General features: G+C 53.7%; 1 protein-coding gene across 1 annotated transcript in view; it reads left to right on the forward strand.

The window, feature by feature from the left end:
• MYH9 (myosin heavy chain 9) overlaps window positions 1–19,870 on the forward strand; it is a 90,563-nt gene that overhangs the window by 47,146 nt on the left and 23,547 nt on the right. The window contains exons 4-15 of the mRNA XM_072742099.1: window positions 3,023–3,050; window positions 3,855–3,948; window positions 8,018–8,110; window positions 8,557–8,620; window positions 9,355–9,453; window positions 9,798–9,941; window positions 10,684–10,779; window positions 11,814–11,932; window positions 13,771–13,923; window positions 14,843–15,016; window positions 16,842–17,015; window positions 19,068–19,182. Of these exons, the coding sequence (XP_072598200.1) occupies window positions 3,023–3,050; window positions 3,855–3,948; window positions 8,018–8,110; window positions 8,557–8,620; window positions 9,355–9,453; window positions 9,798–9,941; window positions 10,684–10,779; window positions 11,814–11,932; window positions 13,771–13,923; window positions 14,843–15,016; window positions 16,842–17,015; window positions 19,068–19,182 (1,353 nt within the window). The remainder of the gene's footprint in view (window positions 1–3,022; window positions 3,051–3,854; window positions 3,949–8,017; window positions 8,111–8,556; window positions 8,621–9,354; window positions 9,454–9,797; window positions 9,942–10,683; window positions 10,780–11,813; window positions 11,933–13,770; window positions 13,924–14,842; window positions 15,017–16,841; window positions 17,016–19,067; window positions 19,183–19,870) is intronic.

Below are 19,870 nucleotides of genomic sequence, written 5' to 3' on the forward strand. Positions count from 1 at the left end.
TATGCTTCAGGGATTGGAGGTGAAAGGTCAGGAGCGGAGGGAGTGGTGGTGGTGGGGTGGATGTAGATTGCATAGAATTTGGGTCTCAGATTGGAAATTGAAGCACATGCAGGCCTCTGTGTATGTACTGATATGTGCAGGTGCGCAGGCACCTGCGTACCCCCCCCCCACGTGTCCGTGTTTACGTGTGTGCTTGTATGTGCTCGTGTGTGTTGCCTGTGCTCATGCGCATCTTTGTCTCTGCGTCCTCGTGCAGCTTGTCCATGTCTGTGTGCGTGTGTGTGCACATGCCCGTGTGTGTGTGTGTGTGTGTGTGTGTATGTGTGTGTTTGTGGGGCTCTGCTTCCTGTTGTTCAGCAGCCCAGCATCTGACTCCTCCTCACACAATTAGAGGAATTCCAGCCATCCCAGGGACGGGGCCTGGACAGCCCTGGGAAAACGGTTCCTTCTGGAAGGGATGGGAATGTTTCCTTTTATGGTAGCATCGGCTGCTGCTGCCTTACAGCTTGCCAGCACGCGCAGGTACATTCTTGCCCACTTGTGGAGCAGTGACTAAACATGCCTGCAGCCGGGGCTGGCGCGGGGTGGCAGGGTGGGGTGGGGTGGTGGGGGGTGGGCAGTGGGGGAGGCCAGGCCTGGGGATCACAGCCCTGCGCATTCCAGACCGTGCCAATTGCCACACTGTCTTTGGTGGGGGGGGCAGGTGATGGCGACTGCCCCGTCTTCCAGCCCTCAGCCCCTGCCTCGTCCCATCTATCTTATGGAGATGCTGTGGAGGCTCCTGCGACCCTGGCCACCTGGTCTCTGTTTTGTGGGAATGTGGAGACAGGGGCCGGGAGTGGGGAAGCAAGGTTGCCTGCTCTGGGCAGTTCCACAGTGGTGAGCTGGGTGTGCGGTACGTGTGTGAGGGTGCCTGGCTGAGTTCCCTTGCACCCCTGCACCGTGGATTTCTTGGGGGGAGGGTGGGAGCAGCTGCCACTGGTGTCGGGTGTGTGGCTCATATTTGCCTCTTGTTCTGCATGTCCTCTTCCCCCCCACCCGAGTGACCGTCAGTTGGGGGCAGAGATGGTAGGAATGCCCAGCCCCGTGTGCTTGCTGAGGTGGGCACATTGGAGGCTTTCCTGGCGACCAGGAAAGTGACCCAGCAGGTGACCCAGCTGAGTGCTTTCTGTTGGTGTTGAATGGCTAAATCCGTCTCCTGAGGCTGTGCACACAGGGAGCCATGAGTCACTCCCCACTGTCCCATTCTGCAGGGCCTGGCCGGCCAGGGGCAGCTAGTAAGCTTGTCCTTCCAGGTCCCCAACGTTGGGTTTCATGCAGTACCTCTAATGCTAACAGTGACTAGTCCTCCTCTATTACTCCTTAGCTGGTACTCTATTACTCCACAGCTAGTAGTCTTCTATTACTCCTTGAGTAGTGCTTATTACTCCTTGGCTAGCACTCCTCTCTTATTCTTCAGTTAGTACTCCTCTATTACTCTTTAGCTCCTATTCCTCTATTCCTGCTTGACCAGTAGTCCTCTGTCACTCCTCCACTAGCATTCTTCTGTTACTCCTCAGCTAGCACTTCTCTATTACTACTTGACTAGTCTTCTGTTATTCCTCGACTAGTACCCGCTACTTCCCTATTACTTCTCAGCTAGTACTCTTCTGTTACTGCTTGACTAGTACTCCTATGACTCCTTGACTAGTACTCCCACTGCCCTGACAGTGCCACCACCACCCATCGTGGAGACTTCATGACGGAGTAGTAAACTGCAGCCATGTGTGGAGTTCATTGTTTCCTTGCCGGGTTCTTTTCATCTGTTACTTCTGTTTTCCAAGCTAAACTTGCCAGGGAGCTAGTAGCATATTTACTCTATAGATAAGGAAACTGAGACATGAGGTTGAAATGCCTCACTGCAGCTCAAATATTAGTAAGTGGCCTGGTCCAGGATTTGGCTGGTTTGACCCCAAGGAGTTGAGGGTATGACATGGGGTGGGATGAAGAGGGAAAAAAATAAGTTTGTCTTCTCAGTTATCACTTTAAAATTGCCCCCACCCCCGCTCTGAACCAGGTCAGCCCAAACACCTGCAAGCATTTCTGTCAAACTTCGCTTGCAGAGTGTGGACGTTACTGTTCTTCCAGCAGCGAGGGGAGTGGGCTGTTTATATCCTTCCTTGCTCACTGAGGTGCAGCTGGAGACTGTTGCTGAAAGATCCCGACAGTCGGGCCTCGAGACCCAGCTTGTCCCAGAGGCCGGTCGGAAGCTGTGATCTTGTTCCTTCCATGCGGCCCCTGCACCAGCGTCACGGCCCCCATGTGCCAGACACCGTGGGGGCTTCGTACATGTGTGCTCTCCTCCCCATCACACGAGGGGCCTGGGGCTCTGGGCACCCGTGCATGTGTCTGGGGGGCCCATGCACCCCGAGGGCCGATCCACTACGAAGCCAGCCTTGTCTACCCCAGCCCGCACCCAGCCGCTTCACCTGTGATCCTTGTTTGAGTGAGGACGGGACGGTACTTCCCACACCTGCACAGGCCTCCTCTCCCTGTGGCACCCACCCCAGTTCAGAGCACACAGCGCCCCCGCCCCAGTTCAGAGCACACAGGTCTCCCCTGCCCCAGTTCAGAGCACACGGGGCCCCCCGCCCCAGTTCACAGCACACGGGGCCCCCCTGCCCCAGTTCAGAGCACATGGATCCCCCGCCCCAGTTCAGAGCACATGGGTCCCTCGCCCCAGTTCAGAGCATACCCCACCCCTCAATACTCAGTGCAGCAGATTCCTGGGGAGCTTCCTGGGAGGGGGCCTCCTAGGGGCCGGGCAGGTGCGAGGGTGGGCAGTCTGAGCTCCTGCCACCTGTCCATGTCCCTCCCTCATCCAATGAGGCATTGGGTCGGTGTCACCGGCTGGTGTGCGGGGCCCTCCGCAAAGGGCAGTAGTCAAGGCTTTCTGCTTCTGTGAAACGGGCCGCTCTTCAGAAGCCCGAGGGGGAGGCTTTTGTATCCCGTAGAAGTTAACGTGATGTTTTCTTTGTTTCAGACCGAGAGGACCAGTCCATTTTGTGCACGTAAGTGTTTCCGCCTGGGGGTCGGGCCTATGTCACCCCAATTTGTTCTGACTCTGAGGGCTCCTACCCCAACCCAGACCGATGGGTAACATTCCCTGTCAAGCCTCCATTCCTTCCCCAAGGGATGTGTCTTAATTGAGGTAGTAGGTTTGCTCTCGGCAGCCCCCCAGCACGGATGAGCTTTATTTCAGGGTCAAAGACTGGCTCACCCTCCTCGGAGGAGCCAGTTCCCAGTGTGGGGAGGTTCATATCAGGGAGAGGCAGGAGTCTTCTCAGCAAAGCACAGTTGGGAACTGACTGGCCCCTCCGGAACACATTCCTTCTGGTTCTGAACAGTGGCTTTCTTTACCTGCTTTGCAGCAGACACTGGGGCTGCTTGCCCTCCTCTGAACCGAACAAGGAGATAGATAAATAAACCCTGTTGCTGGGGGAGCTGATGGCACAGAACATTCCTTCAAGGGGTTTCGAAGGGACATGTATAAGTGCCTTTGGCCTCTGAGTCAATAGCTGCCTAAAACTGATGCCTGAGACTTGTGGACACGAGGGCTGCCAAGTGACCAGGGCAGGCAATGTGTTTGATTGTACTGCTGTCCGGCTGCCCGAGGGCCATGGGAAGCGGCCAGAGTGAGGATCCCAGAACCCAGCATTCATCTGCCTCTTCCCTTTCCCGCCGCTAGGTGTTGTTGGGTCCCCCACTAATAGCCAGCAGAGTGGGAGATAGTGGAGCGCGGTACGTTGGGCAAGGGACAGACTTTGGGGATTTGGCCGTGTCTCCCCTGAGAACTTTCATGGCTGTCTCGGCAGGGGTGAGTCTGGAGCTGGCAAGACAGAAAACACCAAGAAAGTCATTCAGTATCTGGCACACGTGGCCTCCTCACACAAGAGCAAGAAGGACCAGGTGAGTGCGGGCCTTCCTCCCATGGAGGCGCCCGATCCTCCCGAGGAAGAGCATTTAACAAGCTGTGGTTTGGAGCGTTTTGGGAATTGGAGCAGAGGCTGGACCCACTCTCCCGGCGGCTGCAGCGTGGCCGTCTTGGGAGTGGGTCCGGTGGTAGCCAGTCCGCTTCTCCCCCAGCCTCCTAACTTTCTGAGTTGCTTTGGAAACGGGAGAGCACCGGGTTTTGCGAAGCAGCCCTCCCGGGGTCTGCAGCTAATTGCTGTGTGGCCTCCTACCCCTGAGGTCAGAAGAGAGATCCCAAAACTTGGTTCTCAAGTTGATGGAGACCCGAAGCCTCTCGGGCAGGCCTGCATTTGCATCCCCACTTCTCTTCCCCGCTGTTGAAATGCCTCTGGGTGGACATTCCCCCAGTGAAGAGAGGAAGGGCAACTGGAAAGTCATCTCACTTCCCTTTTTCTCCCCCTCCCTCTTGATGGATTATGGTCGAACTCAGCAGTGTCCTCGCTAGGTGAGCTTGCACGTTTACTGCACGTTCTGCACCGGGAATGCGTGTTCTGCCCATCGTGTGCCCTTGAATTATGTATTTTTTTTCCTGAGCAGCTTTTCACTCCACACCATTGTCACTTTCTGCAGCTAGACCTGTTCTCGTAGGCTCGGCTCACTGACTGTCTTGGGCGGAGGGGGGTGTGTGACACACGGTGACCTCTTGTGCACTCTGAAATGTCAGCTCCTGCAGAGCGGGTATGGGCCTTGTCCCGGAAGCTGTTCTCAGAAGCTCTGGCCAGGCCCACTGTTCCCACGTGCGCGGCAGCCATAAGGCCCTGTGCAGAACCCCGACCCGGGGGAGGGGGCACAGTGGAACAGGCATCTGCTCCCCTGGAGCCGCACGTGGTCAGTGTCCGGACCAGATGGAGATGGCTGGCCCCCCACCTGCCACCAGTGTGCCTGTCAGGAGCTGCGCCCAGAAGGCCCCACACTGGAGCTTCCCAGGGCTCAGGGTGATCGGTCAAAAGCATGCCCGTGTGGTGCTCTCTCTCTTTCTCCTAAGCACACACTCTTAAGCTTCCTTGTGAAGTCTAAGTGCCCATGGTGTCCCCTCAAGCCATCGGGGGCACCTGCGCCGTCTCTCTGTGGCTCCCCCTTACTGGGGAGCTGTGTACAGCGTGTCAGTAAGTAGCGGTGTGTGTCTCTTTGCATGCAGACCTGGGGTGTGTCCTGCAGAATGTCCTAATGAGTACAGTCTTCTGGAACTGAACCAAAAGTAACTTTTCATGTGCCAAACTCCTCAAGACATTCTGAATCTTTTTCCGTGGGGTGTCAGGGGTTATATTTAGAAACCAATAAAATTTCTCTTGCTCTCTCTCTCCAACCTCCATTTTCCATTCTTTTTAGGAGGCCTATTTTAAACACAGGACTGTGAGGTTAGGAGTCCCCTAGCTGTGGTTTTCCTTCTCAGAATTTGCAGTCAAATTCATCTTCCAGCTATTTATTAAATGCCTCACATGCTCCTGGGTCTCTGGAGGGTGACCTTGGAGTCCCTGCCCTGGAGGATGGGAGATGGGACCACAGTTACAGAGCAAGAATGGAGACCCATGGGGCTCCTGCTGCAGGGGGCCCCGACTGGCCCCTGGCACCCCGCTTGGAGAAGACTGTGTGCTGGGGGTGGGGTGATAAGTGGGAGCAAACTTGTCACATTCTATGTCTCAGGTCGTAGCCTGTGACAGGCACTCTGTCCCCAGCCCGGAGATTGAATAGGTTGCCTCTGGCTTCCGATTACTGCTCAGGCTCTCAGTTGTAAAGGCCATTGACAGTTGGGTTGATTTATTGCCTGAAGCCGTACAGTGATTTTCTGCACACAGCTGGGGCCCGAGATGCTCAAACGTGGGTTTGTGGCTCTCGTATTCTGGAACCTATCATGGCATACACTGGGCGAGAGCTCTCCCTTGCATTGACCCAGTTGCTTGTCCCGAGACTACCCACTGGAATGTCCCAAATCTCACCTTGCCATGGGAAGGCCAGGCTTTGGCCAGAGCTGCAGCCTGGCAAGGCACAGCTTGGGGGAAGGGACTTTGCAGGTAGACTTCTGTAGCCTGGGCAGTGACCTTTGGCTCCCCCTCCCCTTCCTCCCTCTGTTTTTTATGTGCTAGTTTGGAAGCCACTGGCAGAAACTCCACCCATTGAAGCCTTTCATAGACTGGATGGGTAATTCCATATCTTACAAGCATACACTGCCAACAGACCCTCCGAATGTCATAGTGTGCAGATTTTATTGAAAAATAAAGGTCTCTCCTGTGCCCAGTTATGGGTCAATAAGGAAGAACCCATAGGTTGGCCTTCACCACTGTTTGCATGGACCCTGGCTCTGGAGCCCGACGTCGCCACTCCCTAGATGGCCAGGTGGTCCCACGTTCCACGGCAACAGTGTGGGGTCCCAAAACAGACTTTAGCTCTGCTTTCAAATAGGAGCTGGCGGCAGGCTCTGGTGGGGACCATGCTCCCAGTCTGTGGAAATAGGAATGGGAGTGGCTCAGCCAGCCTGGCAGCCTGGCCTGTGCTTCAAGAGGAACGTTTTAGTGGGTGGGGGAGCAGCGCTCATCCAAATCGGGCTCCATCGGCCGGCTTCGCAGGCTTTGCAGACCCACCCAAGCCCTGTGGGTGGAAGCCCAGTGTCCTGGGATTGCTGGTGCCAAGCACACAGGGACCCCTGCCCTTCACTGTGGCTCTGCTGACTTTCATTCATTCATCTCTGTGGTGTGAAAACAGAAGATCCCCAGACCCCTGTGGGGAGCCCTGGCTGAGGACGGCAGTTGGAGGAGGAGGGCCCGCCCGGGCCCCTTCCCGTCTCTGGCTCAGAGCTCAGCAGACAAGTCTTGTCTGCAGCAGGTGTGCCTGGAAGGCTGTACCTCACGACTCTCCTGGGAGCTCCTGCTACTACCAGTTTTCCTTTTCATCACTCACAGGCAGCCGTTCCCGTAAAGTCCTGGCCGGGGTCCAGCCTTGCTAATAAATACAAAAGCCAGCCTGGCCCTTGTGCAATATTCTTTCCCCCTAGAGAGGATCCAGGTATTAAGGTGAATGAGAGCCGAGTTTTCTTCAGCCAGTGTCGGTTATCACCAGGCCTGCTGGGAAGGTGATGGCTGCTTCTAGAATTGATGTAACCTGACAGAGGAGAGCCTGAGCAGGGCTGTACAGGGTGGGGGCTACGGCGGGGACCAACAGGTGCTAGATAGAAGACTTGGTCCCCATTGTGCTGGTTGACAGCTGGGTGACCTCGGGCAAATCATGCCCTCTCCCTCGACCTGTTTTCTTTTCCGGGAACTGGGGCCACCCTGTTTATCACACTGAGCATCATGAGGACCCAGGATAGGAGGTAGAAGGGGGTGTTTTGTCAACCATGGAGTCCCATAAGACCACAGTAGAGTTCGTCCGTGTTAGTGATAGGCGGTTCAAAGCCCGTAGTGGGCCTTGTCGGACACCTGACATGCTGGCAGCAGGCTTGGAGGGTGGCAGGCCAGGGTCCAGCAAGGAAAAGGCAGAGTTTAGTGGGACACGGATGAAATGAGCTGGTGTCTTTTCTGGAGCTGGTTCTCTCCTTGTCCTGTAAAAAGGAAGAGAAGTGTTGTCGGGTATTGGGTGGGGCCCAGCGGCAGGCAGGGTAGAGCGGAGCCATTGTCCTAGAGGGTAGGGACTCTGTCCAGGAGAAGAAACGGTGCCTCTCCTTGACTCCCAGGCTGCTTCCCAGCACGTCCTCCCTGGCAGTCTGGACCGTCGTGCCAGGTTCCTAGAGCCGGGAGAGCCACCCACCTTCCCTTTCTAGGGACACTACTTGGTCAGTCCTGGGAAGTAAGTCCAAGCCACTGAAGATTTCCAAAGGCCTGTCGGGAAGGCTGCTCTTGAGTGACTTGGGGTGAGACCAGGGCCGGTGTGGTCAGGGCTCATCTGGAAGCCTCTGTTCCCAGCACATGGGTCATAGACATGGATCTGCCAGTGTCCCCTCTGCCTGACAGAGCAGGCGTGACAGCCCAGGCCGCTGCCCGGACTTCAGTTGCACGTCTGGGTTCCCTTGTAGGGTGAGTTGGAGAGGCAGCTGCTGCAGGCCAACCCCATCCTGGAGGCCTTCGGGAACGCCAAGACTGTGAAGAATGACAACTCCTCACGATTTGTGAGTAGCGGCCAGTTACGGGGCCAGCGCACCCATCCCCAGCTTTGGCGCCTATTGCCTTCCCCGGCCTGTTGCATGGAGTGGGCTGGGTCACACTCCAGTCGGGGCAGGCCTGTATAAGTGGCTTCTTCAACCTAGCAGTGCAGAAAGCAGTGGGGAGTTACCTGCCAGTCCCACGGATTGTCCTGCTGTAGGACCTGCTGCAACAACCTGCTGCAGTGGGTTAGAAGCCAGGGCCAGCTCGAGGAGTAGAGAACATCTCTGCACCTCTGTGGGGAACGTGGGCCCTCTTGACCATGTGCGGGCCGGGCTCTAAGCAGCGTGGCCCTGGGAGTCCTGAGTACCCCTGCAGTGCGGGGCGCAGGGCCCCTGGCCTCCGAGGTGGGCGGTCTCCTGAATTTCTCCCTTGGCCTCTGGCCTCTGATGGCTTCCTCTGTCTTTTTTAGGGCAAATTCATTCGCATCAACTTTGATGTCAATGGCTATATCGTTGGAGCCAACATTGAGACTTGTATCCTTGGTTGATTGCCACAGGAATCCTGGGTCTGGTGGGGAGGGAAGCGGCCGCTTCCAGCTCTTGTCCTCCCCCCTTTATGGGCCTGTTGGGACGCCTCACCTGTGGCATTGGCAAGGGTACCAGGAGAAGCTCACTGAACACCCAACCCTGAGCTCAGGTTTTTCGTTAGTGGCAGGACAGAGTTGTACTTTGGAAGAGATGGGATGATGAAGAGGTTCCCAGAGGGGCAGAATTTGAGTGGGTGCTACTTTATGTCTCCTGGACGTAGGCCTTATAGTCTCACTGGCAAGAATATTCTGGTCTCTAGCCCCTCATGGGCAGGGGCTATTTAAATAGGCAGGGCTCCTGAGTGTCAGAGCTGCTGTTTGACAGGCTATCCTCCCCGGAAGGAGCGTCAAGATAGTTTGTTTTTGTTTTGTTTTGCCCTTTGCTACCTCATGAGGTTCAGTTGGTTATTTACTTATTTATATTTTAAAAGATTTTATTTATTTATTCATGAGAGACACAGAAAGAGAGAGGCAGAGACACAGGTAGAGGGAGAAGCAGGCTCCATCCAGGGAGCCTGATGTGGGACTTGATCCCCGTACTCCAGGATCACACCCTGAGCTGGAGGCAGATGTGCTTAACCATTGAGCCACCCAGGCGTCCCTCAGTTCGTTTTGATGGGGGTGGGGAAAGCGGAAAGTTGCCTTCCCTCCTGCTTACACAGCTCCTTAACGTTTGCAAAGATCTTCTGGAGAAATCACGTGCTATCCGCCAAGCCAAGGAGGAGCGGACCTTCCACATCTTCTATTACCTCCTGTCTGGGGCTGGAGAGCACCTGAAGAGTGAGTAGTTGAGCCCAGCAACCTGGCACATGGGCTGCTGGCCCCAGTCGGGCCACACTGTAGTCGGGGAGTGAAAGTGCCAGGCACCTTCCGAGGCCTTGGCCTTCTGTGCTGAGCACGCCGGAGAAAAGCCAGGGTGGTGGAGTGTGCCTCTGTGAATCACGGGGCCCTGACGCTCCCAGGGGTCAGTCTCCCAGAGGGACTGGCTACTCTGCAGTTCTGGGATAGCTCAGGCCTCAGGGGTGCTTCCCATGTTCCAAAACCTTTGAGGTCACAGTCAGTGCTGACTAGAACCCTGGTTGCAGCACCTCACCGACCCCACCTTTGCCCTCCACCCCTTTCAGCTGATCTCCTGTTGGAGCCATACAACAAATACCGCTTCCTGTCCAATGGGCATGTCACCATCCCTGGGCAGCAGGACAAGGACATGTTCCAGGAGACCATGGAGGCCATGAGGATTATGGGCATCCCAGAAGAAGAACAAATGGGTACAGAGCTGGCCCTTCTGGGGTGAGGGAGGGGAGGTGGGAGACTGGTCATTGCACCATTGGAGGCATTGGGGCAGCTGATCAGCCTGGGGAGAGCTTCCTGTTGGCTCTGACTCAGAGTCCTCTAGAGGCCAGGAGGAAATGGTACCTCAGATCGGAGTTCCAGGGTTATTTGCTCCCAGTGATAACATGGGGAGTAAGGTCAGGTGCTTCACTGCTCAGGGCTTCCTGCTCCAGGGCTTGCCATTTGCTGAAAGAGGAACATCTCTGCTTCATCTCAGTGGAGGATTGAAAGGGGCTGGGGCTGGGATCTTTGCATTGGTCAAGTGTGGAACATGCCTGTGTCTTCCTGTTTCCCCAGAAAGAGGGTAAAGAGGCCTCTTAGCTTCATTTTTTAAAAGACTGGGGGAGAAAGGGAATACACCCTGTTCTTAACGTGAGGGTTGGAGCCACCTTGGCTGAGCCACAGATAGTACGTAAATGGTGGGCACAGTTTTGTCTGATAAAACTTCATTTGCAAAAATAACCAGTGGGCCCTTTAGGTCAGAGGCATGTTCTTGGTCCAGATTTAGAAGTTTTGGGAGTTTTAACAGAGCTCAGGTCTAAGCATAGGGCTGCCCAAGGCTCTGGTAGTGAGCTTTCTGGGGTGGCTGGGCCCTCCACATGTCCAAGGGCCCCTGGGGGAGTGATTGCCCTCACCCAGGGGCTTACTCAAATCCCTACCTTTAATTGCCCCCCGAAGGCTTGTTGCGAGTCATCTCAGGGGTTCTCCAGCTCGGCAACATCGTCTTCAAGAAGGAACGTAACACCGACCAGGCGTCCATGCCCGACAACACAGGTAACGCCCGTGGTCCCATCACCTGGAACACAGGGCCCGGGGTCTGGGCTTGGATTCGCTCAGGAGAAGAAGTCTTGTAGGAAGTCCAGTCAGTTCTTTCTTCTTCATTTTATGTGTATTTATGGCTGGCTATGCTCTGTAATTTTTTTTTTTTTAGTAAAACATACAGGAACGTGACTCTGGTGCTGCATCAGGGAGTAAGCATCAGGACAAATTAGAAAAGCCCTTGATCGTGTGGACCAGGGTTTCACTCTCTCTCTGGAGGCCAAACCAGTTGTCCCAGTTAGTGAAACAGTGATTCCTGCTGTTGCTGCATCTTCGTGCGTGCCTTACCCATGAACACGTTAGGACCACGAAACACTGCCACCGCCACACCTGCTCCACGGCCACTGCCGCTCCCTTGAGTCACTGCAGGGAACTCCATTTGAGCCATCAGCCATAGTAATGCATGCGTGTTTGGACCATAAAAGCTGTTTCCGTGGGATGTGTGCCGTTGCGCCTCCTAGCACTGCGGGTGGGGTGGCAGGGCTGTTCCTCTCATCCTGTTTGCGGGTAGGGCCCACTTCCACACTCACCCTGTGGCCAAGGATGGGCAGAGGAAGCAGCCCGGGCCCCCAGCGAGGACACATGCCTCCCTGCCCTGGTGAGGATAGTGGCTGCTGCGGTGCCATGGCCATGGGGTCTGAGCGGGGAGCTGGGCACTCTGCACCCTGCTGAGGAAGGGCCTGGAGCCAGTTGTCCTAGTAGTGACCACTCGGTTACCACCTCTCAGCTAAGCAGAGGGACTCCTTCTCTCTCTCTCTTTTTTTGAGATTTTATTTATTCATGAGAGAGACAGAGAGAGAGGCAGAGACACAGGCAGAGGGAAAAGCAGGCTCCCTGCAGGGATCCCCATGCAGGACTCAATCCAGGACCCCAGGATCATGACCTGAGCAAAAGGCAGACACTCAACCACTAAGCCACCCAGGTGCCCATCTCTTGGGTTTAATTAAAACTTCTCATCTCTCCCTTCCTTACTCTTTGAAAAATCGCAGCTGCCCAGAAAGTGTCCCACCTGTTGGGGATCAACGTGACGGATTTCACCCGAGGCATCCTCACGCCGCGCATCAAGGTGGGACGGGACTACGTCCAGAAGGCGCAGACAAAGGAACAGGTAGGCTCTCTGGCCGGGGAATCGGGCTGCCTCCTTTACAGGGTCGCTGGCCACAGCAGCCGGTTTTGGGCCCACTCTGGGCCACTGCAGCGATAGACACCTGGCCAGGGGCCCTCGTCCAGTCCCCACAGCAGCTCGGGGAGCAGGGTGGCATTTACCTGCAGCAGGAACACGAGGAAACTGGCCCTGGGAGTCAGGATGCTACCCGAGACTGCAGGCTAGGGAAGGGCCACATGTACGTGGTGTCCGGTTGCATGGAGTCGATGTCAAGACTGGCTGGTCGGCGACTGTGGGGCACGTCCTGTGCTGGTACAGGGTGAAGCGAGAACTTGCTGCTTGTCTTAGCACAGCTCATTCTGGGGCCAGGACGGCGGCATCCCCACACTCGGGCCTGTGCCAAGCAGCTGCCTCTCCGCCACCTGCTGTCCTGTTGTGTGTGGTGAAAGCAGCATCCTGCCTCAGCTGCACCCTCACCAGGGACCCTGACTCCCCCAGGAGCTGGGTCCCCTCTCCTCGCCAGGCCCCTCTGTTGCCACTGGCGGTGGGTGTTTTTAAGGTGCTAATCCCCCCACCTCTCAAATATACTTCAAAGTTCATCTTGATTAGTCCCTTTTCCTAAGGGTGCTGTCCACAGTGCCCCATGCTGGTGGCTGGTGGCCCACAGGCAATGCTGTGCAGAGCTGTCCCACCACAGCCAGGGACACTGTTTTTTGTTTGTTGTTTTTTTTTTAAGATTTTATTTATTTATTCATGAGAAACAGAGAGAGAGGCAGAGACACAGGCAGAGGGAGAAGCAGGCTCTATGCAGGGAGCCCAATGTGGGACTTGATCCTGGGACTCTGGGATCACACCCCAAGCCAAAGGCAGACACGTTCAACCACTGAGCCACCCCGGTGTCCCAGGGACACTGTTTTCTAAAGACAGTGCATGTAGTTATTACCAACTCTTCAGTTCCCTAATAATTAAAGAACTTTTATCTTTCTGTTACGAAACTTCTACATGAACACTTCAAGGTTCAGAAAATACAAAAAGAAGCTAGAAAAAGGGAAAAAAATTGTCACAGTACTAGCCAGTGACCTTTGTGGGATATTTATTTCTTACAAGGTTCTTTACTTACTTATTTTTTTTACATTTTTGCTTTATTTATTTGTTTGTTTGTTTGTTTATTTATTTATTTATTTATTTATTTATTTATTTATTTATAAATAAGTAGACTCCATGCCCAACGTGGAGCCCAACGTGGGGCTTGAACTCACAACCAAGATCAAGACCTAAGCTGAGATCAAGCATCAAACTAAACCGATTGAGCCACCCTGGCACCCTGAGGCTTTTTTTCCCTAAAATTTAGTTGTCGCCCTGGCTTTTTCTAAAATCATAGAACTATTCCAACATTGGCAAAATAGAAATGAGCCCCACGTGCCTGTTGCACAGGCAGCTTCAAGAGTTAACTGACTCCTGGCAGGTCTTGGCTCATCATTAATCTTAGTCCCCCACCTCCCACACCTGTTATTTGAAGGAAACCTCGTATGTTTCATCATTTCTTCTGTAGTTTACCACAGTATGTCTCTTTATCTTAAAAATTTTTTTGTGAGTATCTAAGTACTTAATGCTATGCCTGTATTGTTGGGCATAGAAGTTGTTTCAATTTTAGGTCATTATAAATGACACTGCAGTGAATATACTTGTGTTTGAAGCGTTTTTACCCTGTCCTTAGAGCTGTCTCTGGGGGAAGGTCCCCCCGCAGGGGGGTTATTGGAGCAAAGGGTTACAAAGTTTAAAAGCACCTGCATCTGACATTCTGTTCTCCTGGGTGTGTTCCCTGTCTCCCCCGACCCCAGGCTGACTTTGCCATTGAGGCCTTGGCCAAGGCCACCTATGAGCGAATGTTCCGCTGGCTGGTGCTGCGCATTAACAAGGCTCTGGACAAGACCAAGAGGCAGGGTGCCTCTTTCATCGGGATCCTGGACATCGCTGGCTTCGAGATCTTTGATGTGAGCTCCTCTCCTAGCTCTTGGGGCTAGGAATCTTCTTTCCTGTGGCCCCATGGCAATCTCAGTGGGCCACCTCCTCCCTCATATGGAGACAGGACACCTCACTTGGGCATATTTTAAGCTCAAGGCCCCTCTGGGGCTTCATGCCCGTTCCCAACCAGCAGTGCTAGAAACAATGGGACCTTTTACTGGGTGTCCTGGGAGGGGAGCCTTCCTGGGCAGGTGCTTTCTGAGATTTACTCTTCCAGCGACTATTTATTAAGCGTTGGGACAAGACACTGTCTCTGCCCATGAAGACGCAAGGCCTGGGAAAAATGATAGTTGCAGGAGATCTGAGGTTCTTAACCTGGGGTCTGTGGCAGGTTTTAGAGAGATCATGAACTCGGTGGGGGTGGAAATGACCTCTTTATTTTTCACTAACATCTCATTGATGTGGCACATTTATTTTCAGCTGTGAGTTGAGCAAAATATACAAACTGCAGTGGCCCCAGGAGTGCTTGGGGTCTGTCTCTAGTGGAAATCAGATGCTTTTCATGCATAGCAGTTGTAGAGATGTTCTGATGTCATTTACACTCATCTGCCTCAAACTTCTGGAAGTTACAAGGCCGGCAGCTCGTGCTTTTTAATAAGGAAGCATGATCTATTCGTATGGCACAGTAATTTGATGATTATATTTTAGCATCCTTTCCTTTGTCATCAATCTAGTTTATTCATTTTCAAACTTTGTTCTGAGAGAGGCTTTCCCAAGCAGCTAGAAAGGTCCTTGGGCCCCGGAAAGCAGGAGCCCCTGCTCTGGGTTTGGTAAGGGAAGGCACTTGCCCACTGGGGCTCCCCAGGGCCAGCACCGAGCTGCCCGAGGAGGGCCACGGTGTCATGGCAGGAGAGTGGGCCCCTCTCTGACAGCCCTCTCTCCCTGCAGCTGAACTCCTTCGAGCAGCTCTGCATCAACTACACCAACGAGAAGCTGCAGCAGCTCTTCAACCACACCATGTTCATCCTGGAGCAGGAGGAGTACCAGCGTGAGGGCATTGAGTGGAACTTCATCGACTTTGGCCTTGACCTGCAGCCCTGCATTGACCTCATCGAGAAGCCAGTAAGAGCCAGACCTGCTCAGACCTGGCTTGCCACTCGTCCCCTTGGACACTGAGTGTCGGGGGGGGGGGGGGCACCGATGGGGGGCTGTGTCTGGGCCCCCTCCCTGTGGGTGCCACCTGCCGGAATAAGCCCGCGGGCTCAGATCTGGTGCCTGAGGGCCTCACCCAGCTGCTGGCCAGGTGAGGCTGTGGCTGATGCCCAAGGATCCCGTCTTCAGTCTCAGAAGACCACCCAGTGTTTACCTGACGGGTGGGCTCAACAGGCTTTTCTTTGTCTTAAACAGACATGCGTCTGTGTCATAGCATCCTATCCCAGGTGCTTTTGCCGCAGCGTGGCATTGTGCAGAACCAGGGTGTACAGGTGCTGAGGCATGCGTGGTCTGTTCCCCTTAGGACTCCATAGGACTAACTCGGTGCCAGAGCTGCCGTCCCCCAGCATTGGCTGTTGGTGGGTGGCGGTAGCCAAGGAGCCTTCTCCTTTGCCTTCACTTCATAGCGAAAGGTCTTGCCAGGTGTGGTTGGGGTCATCTTGTGTTTTAGGTTGGACAGGGTGTGCCCTTTCTTTTTCTAGGTTATCTCTCTCTCTCTCTCTTTTAAAGGTTTTATTTATTCATGAGAGACAGAGAGAGGCAGATACATAAGAAGAGGGAGAAGCAGGTTCCCTCTGGGGAGACCAGTGTGGGACTTGATCCCAGGACCCTGGGATCACACCCTGAGGCAAAGGCAGACACTCAACCACTAAGCCACCCAGGTGCCCCTGGGTTATCTCTTGATTGAGTAAAAGCACTGAACTCACATCTTCCTAGAGTCCTGAGCTGCTGAAAATGGGTACAACCAGAATTATACCAAAATGCCAATTAGTTGGAAGATCTAGGAAGAAGTTTGGGCGCTTGGAAGTGTTAGTTAAGGCAGGGGGCAGGGGTTGAAATGACTGGTGATCCTAATATTAAGCAATTTACTTCTATGGTGAGCTTCTCTTAAATCAGTTGAGTTTTCCTTTTTTTTTCCCCCTCTAAGATTTTATTTATTTATTCATGAGACACACAGAAAGAGGCAGAGACACAGGCAGAGGGAGAAGCAGGTTCCCTGCCCGATGTGGGACTCAATCCCAGGACCCCGGGAACATACCCTGAGCTCAATCACTGAGCCACCCAGGTGCCCCCTCAGTTAAGTTTTCCAATGAATAAGATCCCATCTGGCTCAGAGTCTTCTTGGCTAGGCCCCGCATCATTTTAATTGGCTTTCTTATCAATTCAGTGTGCTCCTGGGGCTCTGGGGGCTTCCTTGGAGGACTTGACTGAAGTGTCACATTTCACCACATAGTGGGACAGACACAGCATGTGGGGCAGTGTCTCAGTGGCTCCAGGGACAGAGGTGCCTGTTGAGGACAGCCCCTGGGCATGGGGGCCGTGGCCCACATCTGTCAGACCTCCCAGGGGATTTCCAGTGCAACAAAGCTGGAGAAATTTGGTGATGGATCATCTGGTTAAGGTGTGTCAGCCACAGCTGAGACCCCAGAAGTTTCTTTTTAAACTAGAACTACCTTTTATTTTTAAGTAGGCTCCATGCCCAATGTGGGGCTTGAACTCATGACCCTGAAGTCAAAGTTGTGTGCCCCACCAGCTGAGCTGGCCAGACCCCCCAGACTAGAATTCTTGAGTTCTGCTAATGCTTCTTTTACCAGCCGCCTTTGGTGACAAGTGCCACCTACCGTCTGCTGAGATTCTGGGGATTCTGAATATTAACCTCTGGCTTCTTGTGAGGGTAGGGGTGGGGTGGGTTCCCCAGGTCGTGCTCACCTGTGTGATGCTGTGTTTTTCCCAGGCAGGGCCCCCTGGCATCCTGGCCTTGCTGGATGAGGAATGCTGGTTCCCCAAAGCCACTGACAAGAGCTTCGTGGAGAAGGTGGTGCAGGAGCAGGGCACCCACCCCAAGTTCCAGAAGCCCAAGCAGCTGAAGGACAAAGCCGATTTCTGCATCATCCACTATGCAGGCAAGGTGAGGCAAGCACGTGGGTGGGAAGGTGCCGGCTGGCCCTTCCTGGGGAGGGGGGGCAGAGATGATGCTGTTTAGGCCTAGGAGCTGGGCAGCCCGGTTGGGGGGCGGGGGCTGGCAAGGACAGTGCTTATCTCGTGATGCCTCCAGCAGTGTGCCTGGTGGCAGGAATTCACATTCATGTGGCTCTCACACCTGCGAGAGCACTGTTCTGTGCACCATTGTACTTAGGGCTTGCAGCAGTCCTGTAAGGTACTCAGACTGCTAGTCAGGTGTCCCATCATTAGTGGCATTTTCCGGGTGTGGAAGTGACATTTGTGCTAAGGCAGACACTGGAGTTTGAACTAGAACCCTGTCACTCATAAGTGGTGTGACTTTGGACCAGTTAATCTCTCTGAGCCTTGATCACCTCATCTGGAAAATAAGTAACCGTCGCTGGGCAGTGTTAGGTGTCCTAAATGAGCTTGTGAAGCCCAGTGCTCGGCACAGGTCAGCAGTCTAGGGCAAGGCTGCTTAGCCTCTGCGCTCCTCACACCATGGGCTGTACCATCTACGGTGTCCCCGGACTGTCATGTGCATTGTTCAGCAGCACTCATGGCTTCTACCCACCAGAGGTCAGTAGCACTCTCCCTAGATGAGACAAAAAGGTCCCTAGGCATCGCTAAACACGAGTGATGCACCGTCACCCTGGTTGAGAGCCACCACTCTGGGTGACAGCTTTGTTCATGGCCAAGTTTGACCAGCCACAAAATGGCAAAACCGCTCTCCTTGCTAACCGAAGAGGGGTGTCCCGAGTCCACAGAGGTCTGTACTGGGAATCAAGCTGGTTGTAGCAAGTTCTGTGTTCCTTTCTCAAAGCTCCTGACACTCGTGGCCAGAACATGTGATGAATCAGGTGAGGCGAGCCGTGAGCTTTCACAGCTGCTGCCGAGCCACACCTGGTCCCCACCTGCTGCTCTTGTGGCCCCGCACTGCCCGGCCTCTTCTATGTAGCTCGTCTGGTCCCTATGGCTGCTGAAGCACACAACTCTTGACTTTAAAAATACCCATTAAAATATAATATAATATAATATAATATAATATAATATAATATAATATAATATAATATAATATAATATAACATATATAAAATAATAAAAAAAAATAGAAACCATTAAAAACACAAAAAAATCCGAACAACCTTGTTTCTTGCCATCTGTCTCTGTTAGAAATGCACGTACAGAGCCACTCACAGGGCTTTTATTGCAGTATTATTTATAATGCAAAAAAGATGGGCACACCTGAAAACCCATTGGGGGCAAGCCCAAACGAAACTGGCCATGTGTGTGCACGCTTGGGCTGCAGGGCAGCAGCTAAAAGGACAAGCATGCTGGCTATGGCCAGGTTGCCAAGATGCTGTCTCTGGGCCTTTGTTCACCTTCCAGGAGGTAACAAGAACCCAACATCACACAACCCATCATCCACAGCAGTGCACATGTGCGAGAGCCTCCAAAAGGGGCTGTAGAGGAGCATCGGCCCCAAAACAGTGGTCAGCTCTACACTGAGGGAGGCTGAGGCAGTTCTGCAGTAAAAGTGCAATGGATTAGTTATTAAGAACGTATTTCAGAAAAGATAAGAATACAAGCTCAGGGGAAACTCACACATCCTGAAAAGATAAAACAAAAATCTGTTTCCTGTTACTAAAAAGAAATACTATAAGATTTTGGTTATGTCCTGCCAGGATTTTTTTTTTTTTTTTATATCACCTTAAAAATATAAAAAACCAGCTATTCTATCAAAGGTTGCAACATAACACTTCTCAGCCAATCCCCCATTGCTGGCTATCTGTGTCCTGTCTAGTTTTATTTGCTGTTCCACATCCCACCGCGGAGAATGTCCTGTTGACGACCAACCGCCCTTGCTACTCACTTCTTTGTTGAGGAAGAAAATACCAGGTCAAGGGATGTCCGCATTTTTAAACCCTGCCACCCATGGGGGCCAGCTGTTTTCCAGAGCACTTGGGTGAGAGCTTGTGTCTCCAGGGCAACCTGTGACTTGGGCCCCCAACCCTTGCAGGTGGACTACAAAGCCGACGAGTGGCTGATGAAGAACATGGACCCCCTGAACGACAACATCGCCACGCTTCTGCACCAGTCATCAGACAAGTTCGTCTCGGAACTGTGGAAGGATGGTACGTGCCCCCTGGCTGCGGCGGGCCTCTTCCCGCCCTGGATGAGGGCTGGGCCTCCAGCCTCCACCTGTGGGAACGGCCCGGCAGTCCAGAGCCTCGTGGTGCAGGTGGCCTGCCCCTCCTCGGCCGGCTGCTGCTCGGGAGTTCTTCTTCCTTGCTTCTGTCGGTTCCTCCTTTCCCTCTGCCTGGTTTTGCTTTGACCTCTCTGTTGCAGAGATGCAGAGCACTCAGAGAGCCTATTTCTATCAGCGCTTTCCCATTCTCCACCTAGAACCAGGTGACTGGCCCCCCCGGAGTGCTGTCCCTTGTGTGTGATGCATCCAGGGCTGTGTGAGGCACGCTTCTGTGGAGTCTTCTTACCTGTTGGCTCTTCCTGCCCGACTGCCCCTTTCCCTGGTCTGCCTCTGGCCTGTGGGCAGGCTGTCAACCTCGATCTGTATAGAGATCTGAGAGAGGGGGGAAAACCCCCACAAAGCCCAGTGTACACATTCATATCCTCCTCAGAGCTCCACCCCGGGGAGGCAGCACTGTTTTGCTGCTTGAATGGCTGTGGATGTCTCAGCATGAGGTTTAGGTGTCGTGCGCCCTGCTGTGTGTATTTGCACCCAAAAGCTAAAACTAGAATAGCATCTGCTTTTGTTTGGCACTGTCAGCAAGGGCCTGTTCCTTCTGGGCTGGGCCTCTGGGG

Source organism: Vulpes vulpes, chromosome 16 (assembly GCF_048418805.1).
Source record: "Vulpes vulpes isolate BD-2025 chromosome 16, VulVul3, whole genome shotgun sequence".
NCBI classification, from domain to species: domain Eukaryota; kingdom Metazoa; phylum Chordata; class Mammalia; order Carnivora; family Canidae; genus Vulpes; species Vulpes vulpes.